General features: G+C 40.7%; 1 protein-coding gene and 2 long non-coding RNA genes across 3 annotated transcripts; 2 read left to right on the forward strand and 1 right to left on the reverse strand.

Annotated features, from left to right (window-relative positions):
- Positions 1–562: 562 nt before the first annotated feature.
- On the forward strand, positions 563–6,133 carry LOC127004214 (uncharacterized). Its single transcript, XR_007757690.1, has 2 exons — positions 563–807; positions 5,608–6,133. It is a non-coding gene; the product is annotated as an uncharacterized LOC127004214 (long non-coding RNA).
- On the reverse strand, positions 5,072–15,779 carry LOC127004212 (coatomer subunit beta-like). Its single transcript, XM_050871734.1, has 18 exons — positions 15,655–15,779; positions 14,764–14,862; positions 14,220–14,449; positions 13,898–14,067; positions 13,592–13,799; positions 12,885–13,022; positions 12,153–12,345; positions 11,310–11,412; positions 11,000–11,162; positions 10,725–10,836; positions 10,255–10,453; positions 9,591–9,698; positions 9,231–9,384; positions 8,729–9,013; positions 8,254–8,518; positions 7,343–7,488; positions 6,723–6,965; positions 5,072–5,487 (listed from the first exon to the last, which is right to left on the reverse strand). Exons 2-18 carry the CDS (start codon positions 14,852–14,854, stop codon positions 5,416–5,418), a joined length of 2,880 nt encoding a protein of 959 aa, XP_050727691.1. The 5' UTR covers positions 14,855–14,862; positions 15,655–15,779; the 3' UTR covers positions 5,072–5,415.
- A 946-nt stretch (positions 15,780–16,725) lies between these two features.
- Positions 16,726–20,566, forward strand: LOC127004213 (uncharacterized). The gene is made up of 3 exons (XR_007757689.1): positions 16,726–16,974; positions 17,796–17,945; positions 19,935–20,566. It is a non-coding gene; the product is annotated as an uncharacterized LOC127004213 (long non-coding RNA).
- Positions 20,567–21,521: the final 955 nt, after the last annotated feature.

Below are 21,521 nucleotides of genomic sequence, written 5' to 3' on the forward strand. Positions count from 1 at the left end.
TTGCCGGGGTGCTGCTACAGGGTCAGGCGGCAGGGTCCGGGGGGTGAGGGTCTGGCAGGGTCTATGGAGTGAGGGGCTGTCAGGGTCCGTGTGTGGGGGGGGGGTGCTGGCAGGGTCTGTGGGTGGGGGGGTGGCTGGCAGGGTCGCAAAGAACAACTAGTGCGTCACAAAGGAGGATCAGGAGGTCAGGGGGAGGAGGGGGTCAGGCGCACCAGGTCGTGGGGGTGGTCACGTCGCTGACTAGTGCATGAGAACAAGAGAGACGAGTGTAGGGAAGTGTGTGTGTGTGTGTGTGTGTGTGTGTGTGTGTGTGTGTGTTACTAAAAATGACAAACACCACAGTACTATTATCATAATTCAAATATATATACCAAATATTAAAGGAAAATAAGCTCATTGCCTCCTACCACTGTCATAACCTCCGAAAAACTCTTAGTCTAGGGTATCGTAACCAAGCTCGAGTCACCGCTCGCCTCGAACACTCTGCTCGACTCTGAAGTGATCCAAAGGTCGTTCTGCACTTGACCACCAGAGGGCAGCAGAGGGCATTTCCGGCTGATGGGCAGATGCATCAGCTTATAATCTGATCGAGTGCTGTTGTTCACATTGTAATGGAGCGAGTATACAGGATCCTTCTTGTATATGTGATCCACAAAAGTGAGTGCCACAGAATCTTTGTCTCGTTCAGCTGGATCACCGGACGTCCCCGATCGAGAGCGAGGGCAGTGAGTGGAAGAGCCAGGAGGGTGGAACACAGACCGGGAGACTGGCGGACAAGTGGAGAGGGATCTCGTGGTGTCAGACGAGGTAAGAAAAGTATACTATTCTTTTATAGAACCCAAAATCTCTCAAATGGTAGCATGTGGGTGTGGGTGTGTGAGTGTCGATGGTTGTGGGTGTGGGTGTATGAGTGGATGGGTGTGGGTGTATGAGTCGATGGTTGTGGGTGTATGAGTGGGTGGGTGTATGGGTGTGGATGCATGGGTATGTTCTTATGTTCTTTTGTATGTGTGTGTGGATTTGTTTGAGTGTGTAAATCCGATGAATATTCTTCTTTAAACACACCGACCGTATTGTCTGCCTCGCTAACTCGGGTTTCACATTCCATGACTTAATACGCCACGACTGTCCACTCATGCTAGTCCAAGCTCTAGTGGAGGGTACTGGCTGACAACCGCGAGTCCAGCACGTGACATGACCTTGGTGAATTACGTACCATGCATCCCACTTGACCTTGGCCGCCGCTCCGTGATGTCGTCCTCGTGGGAGTCATCACTTACCCGCCACTCAGCACGGGCTCGTCGCTGCATTACCCTTCACCTCACACAACCTCCGTCTCGCCACTGTTCTTCATCGTTCACCTCCATCCATTACCGTTTATCACCGTTTGTCACTGTTCATCGCGCACCTCCACCCCATACCGGTTATCTCCATTCGCTATTACTCGTCTGCGTCCACCTCCTCGTTCGCCACTATTAAAAAACATTCCCCTCATTTTCCGATCATTTTATCGTCTTTCGCTGGTTCCTCGCGGTCCACCTCCCTTACTTTACCGTTTATGTTACCGCTCACCACCAACCAACTATCAATTCCCTTCCGCAGTGTGGTGATTAGCGTCTCTGACTACAAATCTGAGGGCCTGGGTTCGAACCCCGGCTTGGGTAGCAGTCGACGTGCAGCCCCACCCAGCTGTTCATCTCTTCTTTCTGGATGGACCATAAATGGGTACCTGAGGAAACCTGGGGAAGGTAAACTGTGGTAACCTGGATGTTGCACTGGCCCTGTGTCGGGTTAATGGGTTCTATTCAGGCCAACGGGGAGATGAACCTTGAACACCGCCGCCATAAAACTCTACCTTACTTCCTCCCTTTGCCTTTCATTGTCGGTATTCTCAGACGCTTCCACCTCTCACATTAACTATTCCCAAAAGTCAAAAAGGAGATCAATCGGGTTTTCATAAGTGCTTTTTTCACAATCGTAGCATAGAAGAAGGGTTAAACTACCACCAGGGCCATTAAACTACGCCTGGAAATGCCCAAAACTCCTATGAAAAGCGTGTCAAATATGTGTGCTGGGGCGCCGAAAAGTTTGAGAATATTGCCCCATACCATCATTCGGCTCCACCGTTTACATCACCGTGCTGTACCATTCATCAAGCGTTCACCTTCCTCCGTTGCCACCACCTCCACCTCCAGTCATCACAAGCTCATCGTCAGTGTTCATCAATCCTCCGCTCCACCCACTACAGTTTATCGCCGTCCGCCAGTCATATCACTCATCACCCGCCGCATGCCGCCCCGCGTCCTCCCACCCCTCGGGCCGTCATCGCCGCCGTGCCGCCGCGGTAATCACAGGCCAGAAGAGGAAGGCAGCGTTTACCCATTACCGCGGCGGGCACGGTAGTCGCTCTCCCCTTCACTTTACGACCGACTTAAGATTCACTCGCACCCTAAATGGTCATAAAACAAGGATGAAGGGCGATTTGTCAACGTTGGGGGGGCCGGGCCGGGTAATTAATTTTGCATATCCCCACTAATGAGGATAATCAGCGAGCATGGCGGGGAGGGTAAGATACGGGTGCATCAGCAGGTAGGCTAATGAGAACAATTAGACTTGGCCGGGTTAAGGGAGCCTTTTTTTCAGGAGGAGGAGGAGGAGGAAATGAGAATGCAGAGGAAGAGGTGTTGTGAATGTGTGATGGTTGTGATGGTATGGAGAAGGAGGAAGCGGAGGAGGAAGAGGAGGAGGAGGAGTTGGAGGAGGTAGTAGCAGTGGTTATGATTGGAACGTAGTATAACCCCCCCCCCCCCCAACACACACACACACACACACACACACTACCTCCTTCCACTTGCAAACTAGCACAAGTGTTTCATTCAAGCGTAAATGAATCGTTAAATTGAGATGACCTTAAGATAACCGCATTTTTAAGTGTAGCTAAGGTTCGATCACAGTCCCTCGCATCGTGGAGACATGCTGCCATTCAGGGGCCATTTCCCGACGAGCCACGACCGACCCGCCGCAGTTAGTGTACGTGTAAGCATTAAGGTTTTGCGGATGAACATGGAGATTCACTCAGAGCTGGAGGTGGAGCGCTCTTTCGTTGATAATCGCAGTTCTTTTTTCTCAATGTTCTTGCCATCCGTTCCCGCATTTCGCTTCTCACTGTCCATATACTTCTATCATTTTTAATCTTTTTTTATGTATCTATATGTATCGCGATCCATGATACTACTGCCTGCGATACACTAGAGGAATGAATTGCGTGGATATATTTGTATAAGATTCAACATTAGGTACTCCCCGCCGTCTCATTTTGATCTGCGTAACAAATGTAGTAACTCGCGCGATTTTGTACAATACATTATCCTTGCCAGTATATATAGTCATTTGGGTGTATGTGTATGCTACGTTTATACATAGTGAACCTGTTTGTTTCACCGACGCCTTCCTCTAGTGCATATTTTGAGTCATTTACATGAGCTTTGTTTACGAGTGAGCCTTTGAAGCCTTTCCCCTGCCTTGCCATGCCTCGGTGCGTCCCTCGCGGGCCATCCTCCTCCAGCCCGCCCGGTCAGCCCCTGAAATATGTCTCAATTATAGTCTATCATGTATGTAATTGACGTGTGAACTATGGAATTAAGTGAAATGTACCCCACGAAGTCAGATTCCTGTTGGTTGATCGAGACTTTCACCTGCCCGTGGTCTTGAGGATTTATGGACTTGGTCAGAGGCAAGTGGATCCCCGTCGGTGCGTTAACAAGTCCGCCCGTCAGGCCATATCAAGGGGAATATCTTGCGCCATATAGACCCATTCTATAGCCTGTTCCACCAGTTATGTGGGGAAAAAACCTCACTCTATTGCAACAGCTACGTCACTTTATTTATAACCCTTTCATTGGGATAAGATAAAGACAACGAGCGTTTTTACATGTAGGCTACCCATATTGCCGCCAGGCCTAGTTTGGTCTTAACCTTTGCACTTGTCACTGTCACTGAGAATAATATTTACCTCCTTGGCCACCTGGTGTAGCTTAGGGTTGCATAACTAAGCGCATGTTGGTTTCAGAGCAAGTAAGCACCTCATCACATTTTATTGAATAGTGGAAAAAATCGTTCTGTAAATGGCGTAGCTAATTACTCGTCCTGACTCAGTGACCCCGCCAAAGTAGCGTATGGTCGTTGAGTTGTTAAGTGGTTCGTATAGTAAAGCAATATGAAAAGAAGCACCACATGTTTCTGTGATATAAGTGGCGTGAAAGTTGTGGAAAGTCGTGAATACCTACTCACCTATTAAGGTGATAAAGGTGAAATTTAGCTCCGCCATTATTACAAATATACCAAGAACGAATGTGATGTTTAGTTCCCCAAGGCATTGTATGGTTGTTAGGTTGTTCAGGGATTTGTCAAGGCCATGATTTTGGAGGACTGGCCAGCTTTGTCTGCTCATACTTTTGCATCCTTTGTAATCTTCTCCTGGGATTTGCATGCTCAAAGGTTTTATAAACAGCACACCTCTTTCAATGGGCCAGTTGCACAATACTTTAAATGTAGTTCAATTGATCTTGATGCTGCACACAAGGCAAAGTTGGATGCATACACTATAGATGTATGTGGCCTTAGGGCCTGTTTACACGAGGCGTTTCTAACGCGCGTTGCGTCAGATTCACGACCGTTCACACGAGGCGTTTTCTAAACTTTTTTTGTTTTTTGTGTGTGCATATGTGTGCATATGACAATGCAGAGAAGAGAAGAGAAACCCACCAGGGATGGACGTAGACGGGTGCATTGCTTTGCTCATTTGCATCGTTTGAAGCAAGCGCAGCAGCGGCGAGAGAGAGGAATTATTACAATTTTTTTAAAAATAAGTTATTTTTGTTTGTTAACTTACCAATAATTGTTTCTTCCTTGTCCTTCCTAGATTTCAGACTTCTTCTTTTTTTTTTTTTTCACATTTATAGGCCCTTAGAGCGCATCTCCATATCATGGCTCTTGAGCCTGTCTGTGGTGAGCGAGAACCCTTCTTGTATCTCCCCATGAAACCATGAAAAGGGCAAAGCAAATTTTTCAAGAGATTTACACATTTTAATGAAAAACTAAACCAGTGATAAATATTACCCATGTAATGGCTGATATATTTCATATTTATTACACTAGGTTTCTCTTTCAATCTAAAAAACAAGTTTTACAATTATGTTAACAGCTGAATTAAATAATACAATACTTATAAGGAAATAAATCTCTAGAAACCCTAAGCACCAACATAAAAATTACCTTTTTTTATAACAATAAAGATGTAGGAATGCCATACATAGCTTAATGTCAGGTTTTTGCAATCCTAAAATGATGCATTGGGAGCAACAGTGACATAACTCTTAACACTACCATCCATTGTGCAATGAGACTTTCTTCTGCTCAGGCACCAACTGATTTTATAGTTGCCTTTTGCACCTTGTTGACTCTGTCTCCCAGGCTGATAGCCATTCCCTGTAATTACAAAAAATCATTAGTAATCACTTCCAAACACCAGTAATTCAGAAGAAAAAATCTTGATATGATTTAGATTCCTTAATTAAATGATTTGACATACATCTTCCTTCTCCCCAGAAAACAGCTCCTGAAGATTGACTGACAGCTGGATTGTCTCGCCACTGTGTGCACAGCATCTCCCCCTCCAGCCAGCACATAAAGCATTTTGGAGAGTAACATTACCTGACACGGATCACAATGTTCAACACCCTCAAGAAGTAGGAGTGTGACACCAACGTGAAGAATCTAACAGCTCTCTCAGCAATCCACCTTGTCTACAAGATCTCTAGGGATGCAAGTCCGCTGAAGTATGCACTCCATTACTTAGTTTGTTAACTTGGTTCAGGGTAATGGAGACTAGCCGATTGACCTCTCTGAGCCAGGAGAGGCCTCACCCGTCTTGGCAAGAGTAAGAAACCAAAGAGGTGTTGCTAGCCACAACACATGACTGCAACATCGCTCAACCTCCAGAACTCCTTTCTCCCAGCCTTACATGGATGCCACACATAGCAAACATGTGGCAGGGCTAGGGTTAAGGGCATATCAACCTGGCCTTAGGGTCTATTACATCCAGTACTACCTAACAGGGAGCATACACCAAGCACCCCTTCACTTCATTTTCCTACAGCCTCCATTACCGAGAGACCCCCCCCAAGCCAGCCTCCATGCATCTGCCCTTTCCTTTCCAAGCCCCGCTCGGCAGGATCGATCAACTTGCCCCGGCCATGAGTTAGATGGGTGTCCCCTTGGTCTCCTCAACTCGGTATTTTTTCATACAGAAACAACCATATGAACAGGATCAAACTGAACACACACCTGGTCCCTCAGTTTTTCGAGATGGGACCCTGGAGGGTTGCATCTTGAGATTTTCTTGGACATCGAATAGAGAAGAGCTATTCAAGAAGAGGGAAAGAAACAGCTCAGGGTGGTTGAGTGTGCTGCATTACTCACCCAGACAGGTCAGCCCCTACCTAAAATCAAGAGTGGCAACCCAGAAATCAGGACAGACAGACAGAAACAGCTGGAGAGATTAATTTGACACAGCAAGATAGAGAGAGTACACAACATTAGACAGAGGTTAGAATGATAGAAAAAGCATTTGTCCTACAGTGGACTAGTAATGGCTAAAGATGATGATGACCTGTTCATATCAGACAGTATCAGTAAATATCCACAGGTTTCAAGATGCCTACCTGACTCTTGGCACGAATCCTTATGTGGCCAGTCACTGGGGATTCAGGGTTGTCTAGAGGCTTTTCAATGGACAAGTTGGCCAATGCATCCTCCCCAAAGATAGAATGAGCATAAAGGTTGGCAGCCATGTAGTCTCCAGTGCCACTGAGCGCCTTTTCAGGGGTGAGGCACTTCATGTTGGTAGACTTGCAAAGGTAGTCAAGGTAGGCCTTTAGCTCAGTCATCTGGGTGTTGACTGTCACCTGAAAATATAATATTTTCACTGATATTTCAAATTTGCATCACAACCTTACTCAGATAGTGTGATATCATAATTTGAGTTTTTTCCCAAGATAAAAAAAACATACCCGCTCAATCACTTGCATAAGCAATATTCAAAACATCAGCTATCACAAATAGTAAGGTCATTGATTGAAATGTTATGGAGAAGTCTCATGTTTGACAATGATTGCTTTCTTTCTAAACACTAGCTATATTTGATCTGCATGTCTCCATATGTAAAATAAAGATGTTCAGAATTAATTTATTTTTTTATAACCATAAGGCTCCAGTCACAGAAGGTACGTTATGGTGGGTGAGTATTCAAAAAGTTCTGCTGTAAAACTGAAGTTATATTTACTTTGTTTTCCCACTCAAATTCTGTCCACATCTGGCGGAATTCAAGGTCAGTGCATGTGGCTGGCACGATGTAGTCCATTATATCCACATGGATATCGTTGAGGATGACAACATTGCGGTCACTAGTTGAGCCTTTCACATCATACACTGTGAGGTAGAGGAGCATTAAGTCTTGATTCATGAAGTAAAATTAGCTGTTTTGGGCAAAGGACTGTAAGGCTTGTATAAAGAAATTGCATTACAGATACAGTAATATGAAGTAGGTTCCTGTGTTCTGTGATTCTCTTGTCCTGAAAAACTTTCATATAGTACGTACTTTCTTATCTAGCCTAACCTACAACACCATAACCTAACCTTTCAAGACCAATTTGACCAAATATTGCATATCCAAGCTTTCAAAATGGGATTAAATTTAAAGACCGTGATTTTCCTAATAGAGACAATGATATATCCCTGAAACGTGGAATCAAGTCTGATTTGTCCTGCACTGTAAAAAAGGCAACTAAATGGGAACTGGCCTCTATGATACAGCTGGATGAAGTTATAGATATGGTCCCTTTCAACAATTTTCTCAAACTGGAGGACAACCTTTTACTTTTTTACTCCCCAATTAGCCTCTGCATAATGGATTACAGTTAGTTTCAAAATGTACACAGAAGCATATGTGGACTATGCAAGACTATTAAAATTTAAATCTGAGAGGGACTGACCTCACAAACCCATGGTGGTTATCATTTAAGAAGCTTTCATAGCTGCATGAGGAATAATCTACTATGCCTCCATAGTGTTTCCTAAGATTTAACTGAATTCACCTATTTGATGATTGGAAAAGAAAGTATAACATATACACAGAAAACTGTTAAGGACAAATGCAACCTTCAGCTCTCTTAAGTTAACTTTAAAGATACATACCTATGTTGCCGAAGATAAATCCATTTTCTGTTGAGGCAACCTTGACATTAGCTTTAATATTGCAGAAATCATGAGGTGCAAGAACAACTGGCTGGGGTTTTTCAACCAGCTTCAGGTCTCCAAGAGTGGCCAGCTCAAGGGTACAGTTTTGTAGTGTGTCTGAAGTTTGATTCACAATGAGAACATCCAAAACAATGTCATACTGGTTGATGTGCACATATGCCTCGGCATACACAGGATCGCTGAATCCAGTGAGTTGTGTCACCTGTGGAAAACAAAATGTGTAAAAGTATATTTTAATGTGACAGATATGGCACTTTTATATTTTCATGTAATAAAGTTTCAAACATTTAGTATATCACAATCTTCAAGAGATTACTATTCAGATATATAAACAAAGTATGATACCCTGAGAAGTAATGCCTGCAGAACACTGTAATATATTTCATTTTAATGAATAAATATGCATTTTTACCTTGCTTAATTTGCTTGTGCTCAGATCCACACCTTCCTTCTTCCCTCCACTAACAGCCATGGACATGGAGAGATCAAATATGTCATCAGCTGAAGATATGTCACTGCCTTTAGTCAAGTGTGAAAATGCGATGTGGTCATCGACATGTTCAATGACTTTTGTGGATTTGCGGTCACGACGCTGAGCCTCTTCTTCCTCGGTCTTTGCCAGAAGCATGTGCGACAAAGCCGTGCGACACTGCTCTGTGAACACCGAGGCCAGGCTGGGTGTGCGCTCTGAGACAACCTGTGATGAATAATACAAATCAGGCATTAAATTATAAATTGTTACATCAATGATAAATTAAAGAAAATACTCTAGTCAAAGCTGAGTTCTTTTGTTTGCTTAATGAGTTCAAGACTTTTTTGACAATTACCTTGCCCAGTTTCACAAGTCACTATATATGAGAAAGGATCAAGATACTTTTTTCTTAGTGCAGCGCTATGAATGTTCCTCAACTAACCTGCAAGCACAGCATCATGCGGTCGTAATCGTCTTCAGTCATGGATTTTTGAGGCAGGCCAGACTTGCCTAGATGAACAATGGATGAAATCACCAGCATCACCTCAGCACAAAAAGAATTCTGCTTGCTTGGATGTGCTTCCATTGAAATGTACCTGGAAATAGAAAAACAAATTACATATATTTGTAAAAACTTATGTATGCAACATAAGAACAATCAAAGAGTAAAGAAAATTATTTTTCATACATAATGTTTTTGGCTTTGAGCATGAAAAATTTTCCTTGTCATTAAAGTAAAGAACAACAAAAAGCATTAGCATAAACTCATTCTCCAAGCACTGAGTAACCACACACGTCTTACCTGAATGCCAGCTTGACGAGTGTGTTGCCAATGACAGCTCCCAGATAAAAGTTTCCCTCCAGGAGGTACTTCCTCAGAGGAGGTCGGTCATCAGCCTTGCTCTTTGATCTGAGAATATAAAATGTCACTACAGAGAAAGAAACACAAGACTAACTTACATCTGAAAAAGTATAAAAAAAAAGCACAAAAAAAATACAAAACACGCCTGTGTCATTACAGACTGGGCTAACCACCAGGCCCCACCACGAAAGCCTACTGTTCCATAGGCTAAAACATATAAAAAAATCCTTTTCAAAAGCACAGACTGCCCACCACCACCACTTCATGATAATACACACACTGCCACATTTTATGAAGGTGGAACCAATGGATGAGAATGCTGTGACCTTCAGCAATGACTATAATATTCACAGATATATTCTGATTTTTTCTTTTGTAATTGTAATTTCTGATGCTTCAGCATTTTTTTTCAAGGGTGTAGCAAATTTTTCCTAATTTCAGCCAGTGCCTAAATGGTCCTCTAACACACTTGCCATCCGTCAGTTTCCCACTAAGAGGGAGACATAACCTGGCTAACAGTGGAGAAGGATGCCAAAACCATTCTAGGAGATGAAAAATCTTGAAAAGTGCCACCAGCTCCAGGAATGAAAAAAGATTTACTTACGTAGTTGATGAGAAGGCAGACTGAGTAGCATAAGTTCCATCAGCTGTAACCCGCTGTTGTTGCTGCTGATGATGCACGGCCTTTTCTCCAGCTCCTTCCTCTTCTCCTGCCTCACCTGCGGCCTTTCGCATCTCATCCTCTACAATAGGCAGATCTCCAAGGCTTCCACGAACAGATGATACAACCCCCAAGATCTCTCCTTTGGAAATAAGGAAAAAATTCCATGTAAGACCCACTACTAATTAGATTATGCAGAATAATTATGATTGTAAAACTAAGGGATCTAGTGAATAGGTGTCCATATAAGTTTGGGATCATGAATAGTTTTGTCAATGATTTCTAAAAATTTCTGAACAGGAGCTCTGTCAGCTGCTTCTCTTCCTATTTTTACAATTCTTTTAATGTTTAAAGAAACATGTATGGTGACAAAGAAATAAATTATTGGGTAAAGTCATAGTGCCTTGTCTTACCAGCTGTTGAGGCATACTCTCCCAGGATCCACAGGGTGTGACAATGGACAGTGACAGAACAGATGGTTGGCAAGGCAGACAGGAGGCGCTCAATGATCTGAGCACGTAGTCCCTGGGGGAAAATTTGTTAAGCTTCAAATACATTTTGTGACAGGAAATTTTTTTCTAGTAACATAATTCAGGACAAAAACTTAATTCCTTTTCTTAACTTTGCAAGCCAGATACATTTGACAGTGTTTCATATAATATAAAGTAGGGGCCTAGTTTTAACTAACCTCAAACCTCTGAATGGCTTCCCTCACAAATACCAACACATCAGTGGCAGCAAGTTCATTGTTGTCCGAAAGGAAATCCATCAGGATTGGGATGACATTTGCTGCAACTTCTGGGAACTTCATGCTAATCGTGTGCAACGTACGAACAAGCAGCTGCCGATACCTGATAAGTAATTAAATTATTAGCTTTATGGGGACTAGATATGCAAAATGCACCAGCCTTCACCAGATACAAGAAATATAATGCAACACATGGCAATACCATGTAAAACTAGGGAAACAAAGCCCCTTACTCTTTCTTTATACTTACTTCCCTGTGTCCTCGTGCTCAACTGTGTTGTGTGTCTTGCCCACCTCCTTCTTCAGCACCTCTACCATTTCATTCACAGAGCGCATGGTCACAAGCTCCAGGGCTGCCAATGGAAGATAAATCTTCAGAGTCCAATTCAGACTAATTGCAACACACACTACCAATATGATCCCAGTCCTAGCATTCCACTTGACAGAAGAAACAGTACATACAACTTCACATTATTGATGTGGAGACACAAAAAAACTCTAATGAAAAAACAAAATTTTAGTCAAGCAAATCTAGTCCTGAAAACAATATATAAATTTAAATCATTTACAGTGAGCTCCATTTCTAACATACTCAAATTATAAGGATTAAGAGAAGCTAGCTGAAAGTATATGTAAGAGAGAGTAAAGCAATAGTATCTTAGAAGGCAAGAGAGCATACTATAAATTTTGCAAAGTCCCACAGAGAGTATGAGCATAAAATCTGGTTGTGGGTTAGAGATGATGAACTCCCCCAAAACAGCTTTAGTAACACTATAAAGCTTAAAAAAAAACATGGCAGTAGAATAATTTCATGACAGAGAAATCATGAAGGTGTACTTGTTCTTATCAACTAAATGAAATGTGTATTAAAGAATTAATGATGGCTGCTACTCAATACTGTATTCTTAACTCCATATTTTACAAAGAAATAAAAGTAAATTATATTAAAAAAAAAAATTACACACACACAGATATATATATATATATATATATATATATATATATATATATATATATATATATATATATATATATATATATATATATATATATATATATATATATATATATATATATATATCATCCAACCTACCCAGGTTTAGAGTTTTTTTGCGGACTTCAAGGTCAGGAGTGGAGAGGATGCGCAAGACATCCATAGCCAACTCCTGCAATATTTTTTCTTTCTGTGGTGTGTCTTTCAGGGCTACCAGACGGTCAAGGACAATCAGCTTGACATTGTTATCACTCTCCTTCACAATCAGCTCAATGTAACAGTTTGCTGCGGCCTGCAGAATAACAGATGTATGACCATAAACATTACCACTTGACCAGTTATGAATTATTAAGTAATACAAGGTATTTATAATAACATAATAAGTCTGCAAGAGGCAGGTATGGCTACCAAAAGCAGCTCCTGTGATCCTAACCCTACCTATCACCACCTATCCTCATTGTCCATGAATTTATCTAACTTTTTCTTGAAGGCATCTATTGTATTGGCACTCACTATATGACTGAGAATCCTGTTTTACTCATCCACCACTAGTGGGAAGTCAATTCTTGCCTGTCTTGAATTATTCCATATTGCTAAAATACAAATAGATCAAAAGCTTGTTCTATTCTTATAAATCAATAGCATGGAAAATTTTGGTACAGTCTAGTTGTACTTGCATCTATCTTAATTTATTCACAATGTCGAGTGAGATAAGGAGATATCAGTTTTGGAGAGCAGCAAACGTAAGTTAAAAACATGTAAAGTTGCATGTGAAAGCAGTTAGATAAACAAAAATGACAGTCACAAATAACAAGTGCCTACAAGACTGACCTTGATGGCTGTTGGAGCAGAGGAGAGTGTAACCAGGGTGCCAGCAGCTTCATAGCGGACAGCAGGACTGCTAGAGTTGAGGAGGTTGTAGATGCATCTTATGAATCGTGCCCTCTCCCCTGGGTTAGCATGACACACCTGCAACAACCACAACCTTTGAATATAACCTTCAAAACATGCCTATGCACTACATATGCCCACACCATACAAAAAATACATATCAATCAATCTGCATCTGTTCCCAAACATGAATTTTGCCTAAGGGAGAGGCCATGGAAGAAGCAACCCCAATGTTACCTTTCTGGCACTTCCTCTCAGCACACTCAATCTCTCACCTGCCAACCAACTCTCTCCCATTCACTTTATTGATTCAGTCAACTGGATATCCTCTCTCTCAATTCTGCCCTCATACACTTGCAAAGATTTTCAAAATGTTTAAGGCAACTGGAAAGTCTCACTAAAATGGCTAAGAGAGGATAAACAGGAGTCAGTTGGGAAAGTGAGATCACCAGTAGAATGCCACATGTGGAATCCATACAAGTGATCAGAAAGTTGAAAGTTGATAATGCTTTAAAAATTTACTGGTAAGGACTGATTTCAAGAATGACAATAAACTATCACAGCAGCCTTTGGCATGGTAAACTCACTGAGGGAGTTCAATAAAATGCACATTAGAAGAGAAAAATAAAGATAACTTAATCTCTTACCTTATAAATGAGTTCTACAATGACCAGCTGAAGGATGTCCCCAAAAGAGTTCACTTGATCAATACAGGTGGAAAGATAATTTAATGCCCGCTCTTGGTCAGCGTGTATCAGCATCATGAAAGCATTCCTCTTACAAGACATATCTTGTTCTCCTTCCAAGAAGTTTGAGATAAGTTCAGGTGCATCAGGAATTAAGAAGTCAAAGTTCCTGAGGAAAAATAAGTGATTAGCTTATAAATATCCAATGAGCTACATATGAATGCAACATTTTAAGTGTCTGAATCTGCATAATGAATAAAAACTTACTTGTAAATGGTGAAAATTGCAAGCACAGCATTTCTGCGCACATAGGAGTGCCTGTGTTCAAGGCAGGTGCGGATGGTAGGCATCAGAGGCTCTAGCAACTCTGGTTCCTTCAGCTTACAGAGGAATCTTAAAGTGGATCCTCGGATGAACTCATTTGGGTGAGACAAATCCTGGGTAATAACAGGCGGAATTAGTAAGTAAAACTAGACAGTAAGTATTAAACATAAAGTCTTGTAAAATACTATCCTCAAAGTTAGATCAAAAGGAAGAAATACCAAAACAATTCCGAGTGGTTTAAAATCTTGGAGCTACCAAAACACACCTTCCTATAAGCATCGCAGACAAGGATCATCTGTTGTAGGAGCTTGCCATCCGAGGTTGTCTTGGGAACAATCTCCCAGAACACAAGTAGAAGCTTTTTAATTGTGTGGTCCTCCAGGGGCATCACAAAGCGGATCACTGTCATGAGTATGGCTGGAAGGCGCTCCCCATTCAGGATCAGTTGTATAACTTTCTTCAGAGCAGCAGTTTTGACAGGAATGTCACCATTTTCTGAAAAGAAAAGGCACAGGCACAACAGCCTCTGATGAAAAGTTTTGATAATGGCATAACTTTGGGAACTTATGCATGATTGAACAATTATTGTTTTCTTCGAACTTACTGAGCCAAGGGTTTCTCAACCATTTGCCAGAGACTATTATGTGGAGTACTCCACAAATTATTTGAAGCCTTGAAAAGTATATGAAAAAGTATTTTTTGATTACTAATTCCCTTCTCAGTTTTATCCTCTGGCAAGAGATCATTTAAATCACTGACAACAACAATTTCATAACACAAGTTTATTTAAACATGAAAAGTATAATTACCTAAATCTTGTTTGAGCTGCATTTCTGAGGGCTGCTCAGTGTCTGTCGGGCCCTGTATGAGGGTGTAGCAAGGCTGCTCCTGAGTCCCCATTGCTGCTCCTGTAAATAAAATTTTGTAAAACATGAATAAATATCATGTGTAATAAGTACTTCATATGGCACAAAGATGTCCTTCACAGTGGGGCAGGTGTACCTCTGGAATAATGCTTATATCAAGCCCACCCCCTTTGCAAGACAGAAAATCTCACCAGTAAACTATACCTCACACTAGAAAACCTCATTTCCATTACTTCACCTATTAGTAGCACTCAGCGACACTTTGATTATCTGAATTAAAAGAGTCTACTGTGATCAATCCATGCAGCCGCGGAAATCCAGGAGGGCGAGCCTGACCTGACAACACCTGACACATGAAAACCTCACATCCATTACTTCACCTATTAGTAACACTTAGCGACACTTTATCTGAATTAAAAGTCTACTATGATCAATCCATACAGCCGCGGAAATCCAGGTGGGCGAGCCTGGACGTGCCCATTAAGGGGGAGCCTGACCCGACAACGCCTGACAGGGGTCTACTACCTTGCGGCCCTAAAAATGACAGTTCGGCGGCTTCATTGATCAGGGCTGATGTCGACTCCCCCACTTATACCTCCATGGGTGGGGGACATTGCAATAAGTTACTTCTTAATTCCCCGCTATCTGTTCACAGGTCAGCCTTCATAGGTAAGCGAGCGGTGTGATTCTTCAAGTGCCACATCGCCAACAGCCGGCGGGGTCAGCCCCTCCCCACCACCCTGACTGCCCGCTGCTGTACACTGTGGCCCTGGCAGCCACCACCGACTGTTGCTGCCTTCATGTACAGTTTGGCAGGCATTGGGCGAGCCTTACTTCTTCAGTGTGCTCGGCGTTACAGGCAACACAAGGACCGACGCCCCACTTCCCGTCAGCAGCACAACACAACGTCAACACTCGCTGACTTCACTGACTTGTCGAAGTTTACGGGCAAAATTAACCACTTATGTACCTATTCATATATATAGCTCAGTTCTGATTTCTCTTAGTTTAATTATTTTAACTATTTTAATTACAAAAATAAGATTTAGAATATTTCCAAACAAGAATTTATTTAAAAAAAAAATATTAGTAAATGCATTTAGACGTGGCAGTCCCATCATCATCCCATTGATGTTAACAAATGCCTTGATATGACTGCAGTGATCCAAAAGTCTGAAAATAATTTATGTTACATATATCTATGTGATTTAGTCAATATTATTCATTATCTTTGACAAATAACTCCTTGGCCCAGCCTTCGTAAAATCGGTAGCTGAAGTATCCGACGACTGACGCCACTGACGCCGGTTAGCCATATTACCACTCCAACCCTTACGTAAAGTGTAGCTATAAATAGACCTCTTGCAGACCTACGCGATCCTTTCACATTGATTGATTGATTGATAGCTTATTGTTCTAAAGGTACACAGCAAAGGAGAAGGGAGGAAAATGCCAATGCATGGAACTAAACATATAGGCCTACAATGTCACCTATGCTAACAAGATCAAGTTCAAGACCAGCTGCAGGGTGAAGTATATAAGTGCACAGTGAAGTAACTAAGAGTGTGAAGTGAAGTATCTAAGTGTAAATCTGTACCAGGGGAGACCTAAGAAGCGATATAAAGCGGAACAGCTCAAAAGAAGAAGAAAGGGTTACACCAAGACCTTGACCAAAGTTGCCAGAGTGTCGTACTCGTTCTAATGTTCGCCGATTTCCGACCCCAAAACATTTCCCTCCACCCCAATAACTGGCTTCATATATAGTTATCCTTAAAATGGTTAATTATTGGTGTTTCTCATCAATAGATATGGGTCCAAAACCGGTAAATATGATACTCTGAGTACGATAATCTAGCAACGGTGACCCAGACTCAGACCAATAAATGGTTACCCAAGACCCAGACTCAGACCAATAAATGGTTACCCAAGACCCAGACTCAGACCAGGCCAGGTGAGGTCGAGGAGGAGACTTGTCCCGCCTTCCTAGAGAGCAGGAGAGCCCTTAAAGCATGGCCACCGTCCTCAGGCCAGCGCAGAGAGTCGCGGTGTCTGCTGCCCGGGGCGTGAGGCAGCTGCACCTCTCCAAGCCTAATGGCGAGACCTTCACCGTCACTGATGCCGTCCTGCCCAGGCCCCACTCCACCAAGGTGACAGGTAAGAGCTCGTCCTTTTTGGTATACTCACTGAAATATATGTGCCTAAAATACTTGATATATGTGTATGTGAGACTAACAGTTATGGTAGACTGGAGGACCCGGGTTTGAGGCTTGGGTATATTCACTCTTCGTCTTTTTTTGGTATATTCGTTGAAATCTATGACTAAAATGCTTGATCAATGTGTATGGAAGACTAACAGTTATGGTAGACTGGAGGACCCGGGTTGGAGTCTTTTGGTATATTCACTTTTTTTTTGTGTGTGTATTCAATTCTTGTCTTTTTTTGGTTTACTCACTGAAATCTATGACTAAAATACTTGACCAATGTGTACGAGAGACTGACAGTTACAGTAGCGTGGAAGACCCGGGTTTGAGTCTTATTTGGTATATTCACCTCGTCTGTTTTTGGTATATTCATTTCTTGTCTTTTTTTGGTATATTCGCTGAAATCTATGACTAAAATACTTGACCACTCTGTACCCGAGACTTAGCAGTTACAGTAGCGTGGAGGACCCAGGTTTGAGTCTTGGGTATATTCACTTCTCGTCTTTTTTGGTTTACTCACCAAAATCTATGACTAAAATGCCAATTCTTTTAATGACATATTAATCTTCATATCTTAGATGTCTTGCCTTAATTTTCATTACTATTTGTGTTTCATTACAATTTTAACAGCCATAAGAAATACATACATTTAAAGCAAAAGGAGTTTACTTCAGCATTGCTAAGTTGTCAGATTTCATTCTGCCCGTTCACAACTCTCGTACTACATGACATTTAAAGTAACTGACAACTGTAGGAAAGTCTTTTGATCTCCAGGTTACATGGGTGTCACCATGACAACATCACTGGGAATATTCACTGGAGCAGAGATGAGCAAGAACATTGCCAGCTTTCTTGAGGAGAATGAACTCTTTGTTCCATCAGATGATGATGATGATGATTGAGCCCCTATACTGTGTGCCAAAGGTAAGATTCAGTGATGTTCCTAAAGTATCCTCAGAAATATTACATTACAAGATCACCGAGTTGTGAGAAGTACAGAGAGAGAGAGAGAGAGAGAGAGAGAGATTTGTTTTGATGGCAGTTAATGATTGTAATAACAATAAATAATAATAATGATAATAGTAGTAATAATGATAATATTGTTATTATTATTATTTTTATTATTATTATTGTTATTATTATAATTATTGTTATATTATTACTATTGTAGTTATTATTGTAATTATTGTTAGTTTTATTGTTATGTTTAATAATGATTATTTTAATTCTACAGTAAACCCTTGCTTTAATGAGCCAATTTGGGGAAGGGGATGATGTTGTATCAGAAAAGCTGTTCTATCCAAAGGATTTGAACTTTTGATATGTAACAAACTTTGTTCATTATATGAGCTGAAAGTTTGCTATTTACAACCATTTCTGTAAATAACAACGCTTGTTCATTATATTAGATGAAACTTTGTATACTTACGTACTTGCAGTCATCACAAATACTGCACCCACACAGGTAAGTTATGGTAAAACAATAATTACACATGGGACACTGTTACGCTGACCAATGTGCATGTATGTACATTCTCAGCCAGCCCACCACCGAACATTATCCTGCAATTAATGTAATTCTTTGGTAAATACCTGCACTTACCAAAAAGGCAAAAAAAATTGTTAAAACCGAAATTCATTATATTGAGGTCTGTAAAAGCAAGGGTTTACAGTATAGTTATATTTGATACTGATTTTTTGCTGTTGTTGTTACTTTCATGATTTTAATAATTGCTGCTGAATTTTAATTCACCAAAAGCGATACTTAGGTTGCCAGATTTGAGAGGATGTATTTTTTTTTTAACAAAAGTCACCAAACTGGAAGGCTAACTGAACGGTATAGTTTTACTTGGAAAAAATAATTTCATGCTTTATTTAAGTAAACAATAATCCCAAGCTTCTGACTAACTCTGTAGAGTAATGAAATGTGCATATTTTCTGTAAATTGAATGGCAGTCAGATTCATACAATGCAATTACATGTTCATGGTACTCTGTAGGTTAAACATGAATAGCACACAGACATGCAGCTTGCATGTTTGCTTGTTCTGCACCCAGCATATTTAAACTCAGGGAAGTGGCATTTTGCCTCACATAGTTAAATAAATCCCATGTGTTAAAGGGATTGATGTCAGCAGGGACTTGCTGCCATTAAAACAATGCTCATGTTTCATTGCAGCAGCTTGCTGCCTTTAGGAGAACATATCCAACATCTGCAAGCATGTGTGAAACGTTACAAAAAGAGAAAGTTTCAAACAGCGAGCATTATCGCTTGAGGAATGGGGGACTTTACAAACTGTGTAAGTAGGGGGCAGTGCCTTGCAGTTTTAGGCCTGAAGGAGATGGAAATGCTTATTTCTCATTTGTTTCTGTAGAAAGACTTTGAGAGGGGTTCTACAATATCTAAATCAAATCATTTAAGTGAGTTGAAACTATAGCAGAGAAGGAAGTATCACTCACCTAGTTTTATTTCTTGCAAAACAAAGCCATTCTGTTGCCAACTGGCAGTTCCAATTTCTAATCACAGTCTGTGTATAAATACGATGCAAAAGTGAGTAAAATCAGACACTTAAACTCCTAGGCCCCAGCTCCCTCAGGTTCCCAAGTCTTTTGGGCTCAGGAGCATGTACCATATTTTTTGCCTCGTGTTTGGGCCCTGTCCTTAACACACATGATTTAAGGATCATGTAGCAGAGGAAGAATAGTTAATATTCAGTGAAAGCATTTTGGTGTATGCATTGGCATCACTAACGTCAGTCCAGTATTATTCAAGAATGTCAAGTTGAAGGTCACACTGTCATTCATAATCTGTAGTTGTCTATCTGTGTCTTTATCTTCTGTGGAGTAAATATGATAAAAGAAACAATGATGTAAGACTGAATATAAATTTACTCCACTCAACATTTTTTTACAGAACATGGCCTGGAGGACTAAATCAGGTTTTATGGATAAATCCTGATATTTCGTGATTCTTGTTTCAGGTATGTGAAGAATCATCTAGTCAAGAGTGTGTAAAAAAAAAAAAAAAAAAAGTATCCTAACATAAAACTAGTGACAATTCTGTAAGGTCAAGTTACAGCAACATCTGTATTTTGAGTTAATGTCAAAATAATTCTGTTGTTTGCCTGTTATTAATGGATGTTGTTTCAATTCATAAAGTTTGGTCCTGCTCACTGCATAATATTGTCCAGCTTTATAATAGGAATATATACATAACTACTACTTAAAGCTTGATCTTTTTTTTATTATTATTATTATTATTATTATTATTCCTTGATGTTATTGGCTAAGAAACCTAGGTGAAAGCCTTCAAAAATTGATTGTGAGATTATGTAGTAAGTCTTAGATATTTGTGGAGATTAGTTTTCTTAATTCATAAAATGATTTAGTTTCCTGTGTAGAATATATGTTTGCCTTTCCTGTAGGATTCTCATTCATACTAATTTGTAAAATGTAGATCTACTTTCTCTTCTCTAATCCATTTGTGATTGCTTGTTACTGTGATCTGAAAGTATATTCCCATGCAATAAAAAGAATATGTTTCAAGCTTTTCTTTACTGTGGAAAACATTCAAGTTAGCTTTAATATTACATCCTTGAGTCATTTCAGAAAGCAGCACAATTTAAAAGTTCCCTAAGCATTACATCTCAAAAGAATATGTGGTTGGTTAGCAGCACACAGAGATACACAAGGATACAAGGAGACTACAAGAGACCAGATGGCCTACACATGGCAGTTCCTGAAGAAGGGTTATTCTCCATATTCCCTTCCCATCCATAGATACATGTAACCTCCATTTAAAGTTTTCAGTTGTTTGTTTCCCAACTACATACCTGTTCAGTTTGTTCCACTCATCCACCAACCTGTTCTTGACATTTAACTTTCTGAAATTGAAATTATCTAACTTATTTTAGTATTCGTACTTCATCTAAATTGCCCTCATTAATCCCCTTAATCTATTTAAACACCTCCATCAAATCTTCAGGCAGTCTAAGCATTACTAAAGGATAATTAGTCTTTTTTAGTCTTTCTCTGTATGGTGAGTTTCAATGTCTGTGGGTCATTTTAGTCATTCTTGTCTGTAATGCCTTTATGGAATCTATCCTTCCTGTAATAGGGACTTTTTTTCTGTATAGCTGGAAGAAAGCCTTAGGGTTTTCCTTCGTCTGCCATGCTCTCTTGGTCTCGCAATTTGTTGCATAATTTTTCACTTCACGTGCTAACTATATATATATCACTCTGAGGTTAGTTTCTCCTCTCTTCTTTTTTACATATTCCTCATTTAAACCCAATTTTGCCTAAGTTAGTCATCTATCTTGGGTGTGCATTTGTAGATCTCACTAGCCTGTATGGACTAAAATAATTATGAACCTGCTTAATCTCACTAAAGAAGATGGTATACAAGGCTTCTATGGACACATCATAAAGAGCTGAGTTCTCTGACCCCCGATCTGACTGGTGATCTGACACCCCCAGCTCAGTTTCTACCTCCCTTACATTT

This window comes from Eriocheir sinensis, chromosome 27, assembly GCF_024679095.1.
Source record: "Eriocheir sinensis breed Jianghai 21 chromosome 27, ASM2467909v1, whole genome shotgun sequence".
Lineage (NCBI taxonomy): Eukaryota > Metazoa > Arthropoda > Malacostraca > Decapoda > Varunidae > Eriocheir > Eriocheir sinensis.

Excerpts from the sequence above, each read along its gene's own strand:
- LOC127004212 (XM_050871734.1), bottom strand. The coding sequence starts at position 14,854 with ATGGGGACTCAGGAGCAGCCTTGCTACACCCTCATACAGGGCCCGACA. Across the intron at positions 14,450-14,763 it reads GCAGCTCAAACAAGATTTAG|AAAATGGTGACATTCCTGTC; the intron begins GTAATTATACTT and ends TTTTCTTTTCAG. Across the intron at positions 8,519-8,728 it reads GCACAAGCAAATTAAGCAAG|GTGACACAACTCACTGGATT; the intron begins GTAAAAATGCAT and ends TGTTTTCCACAG.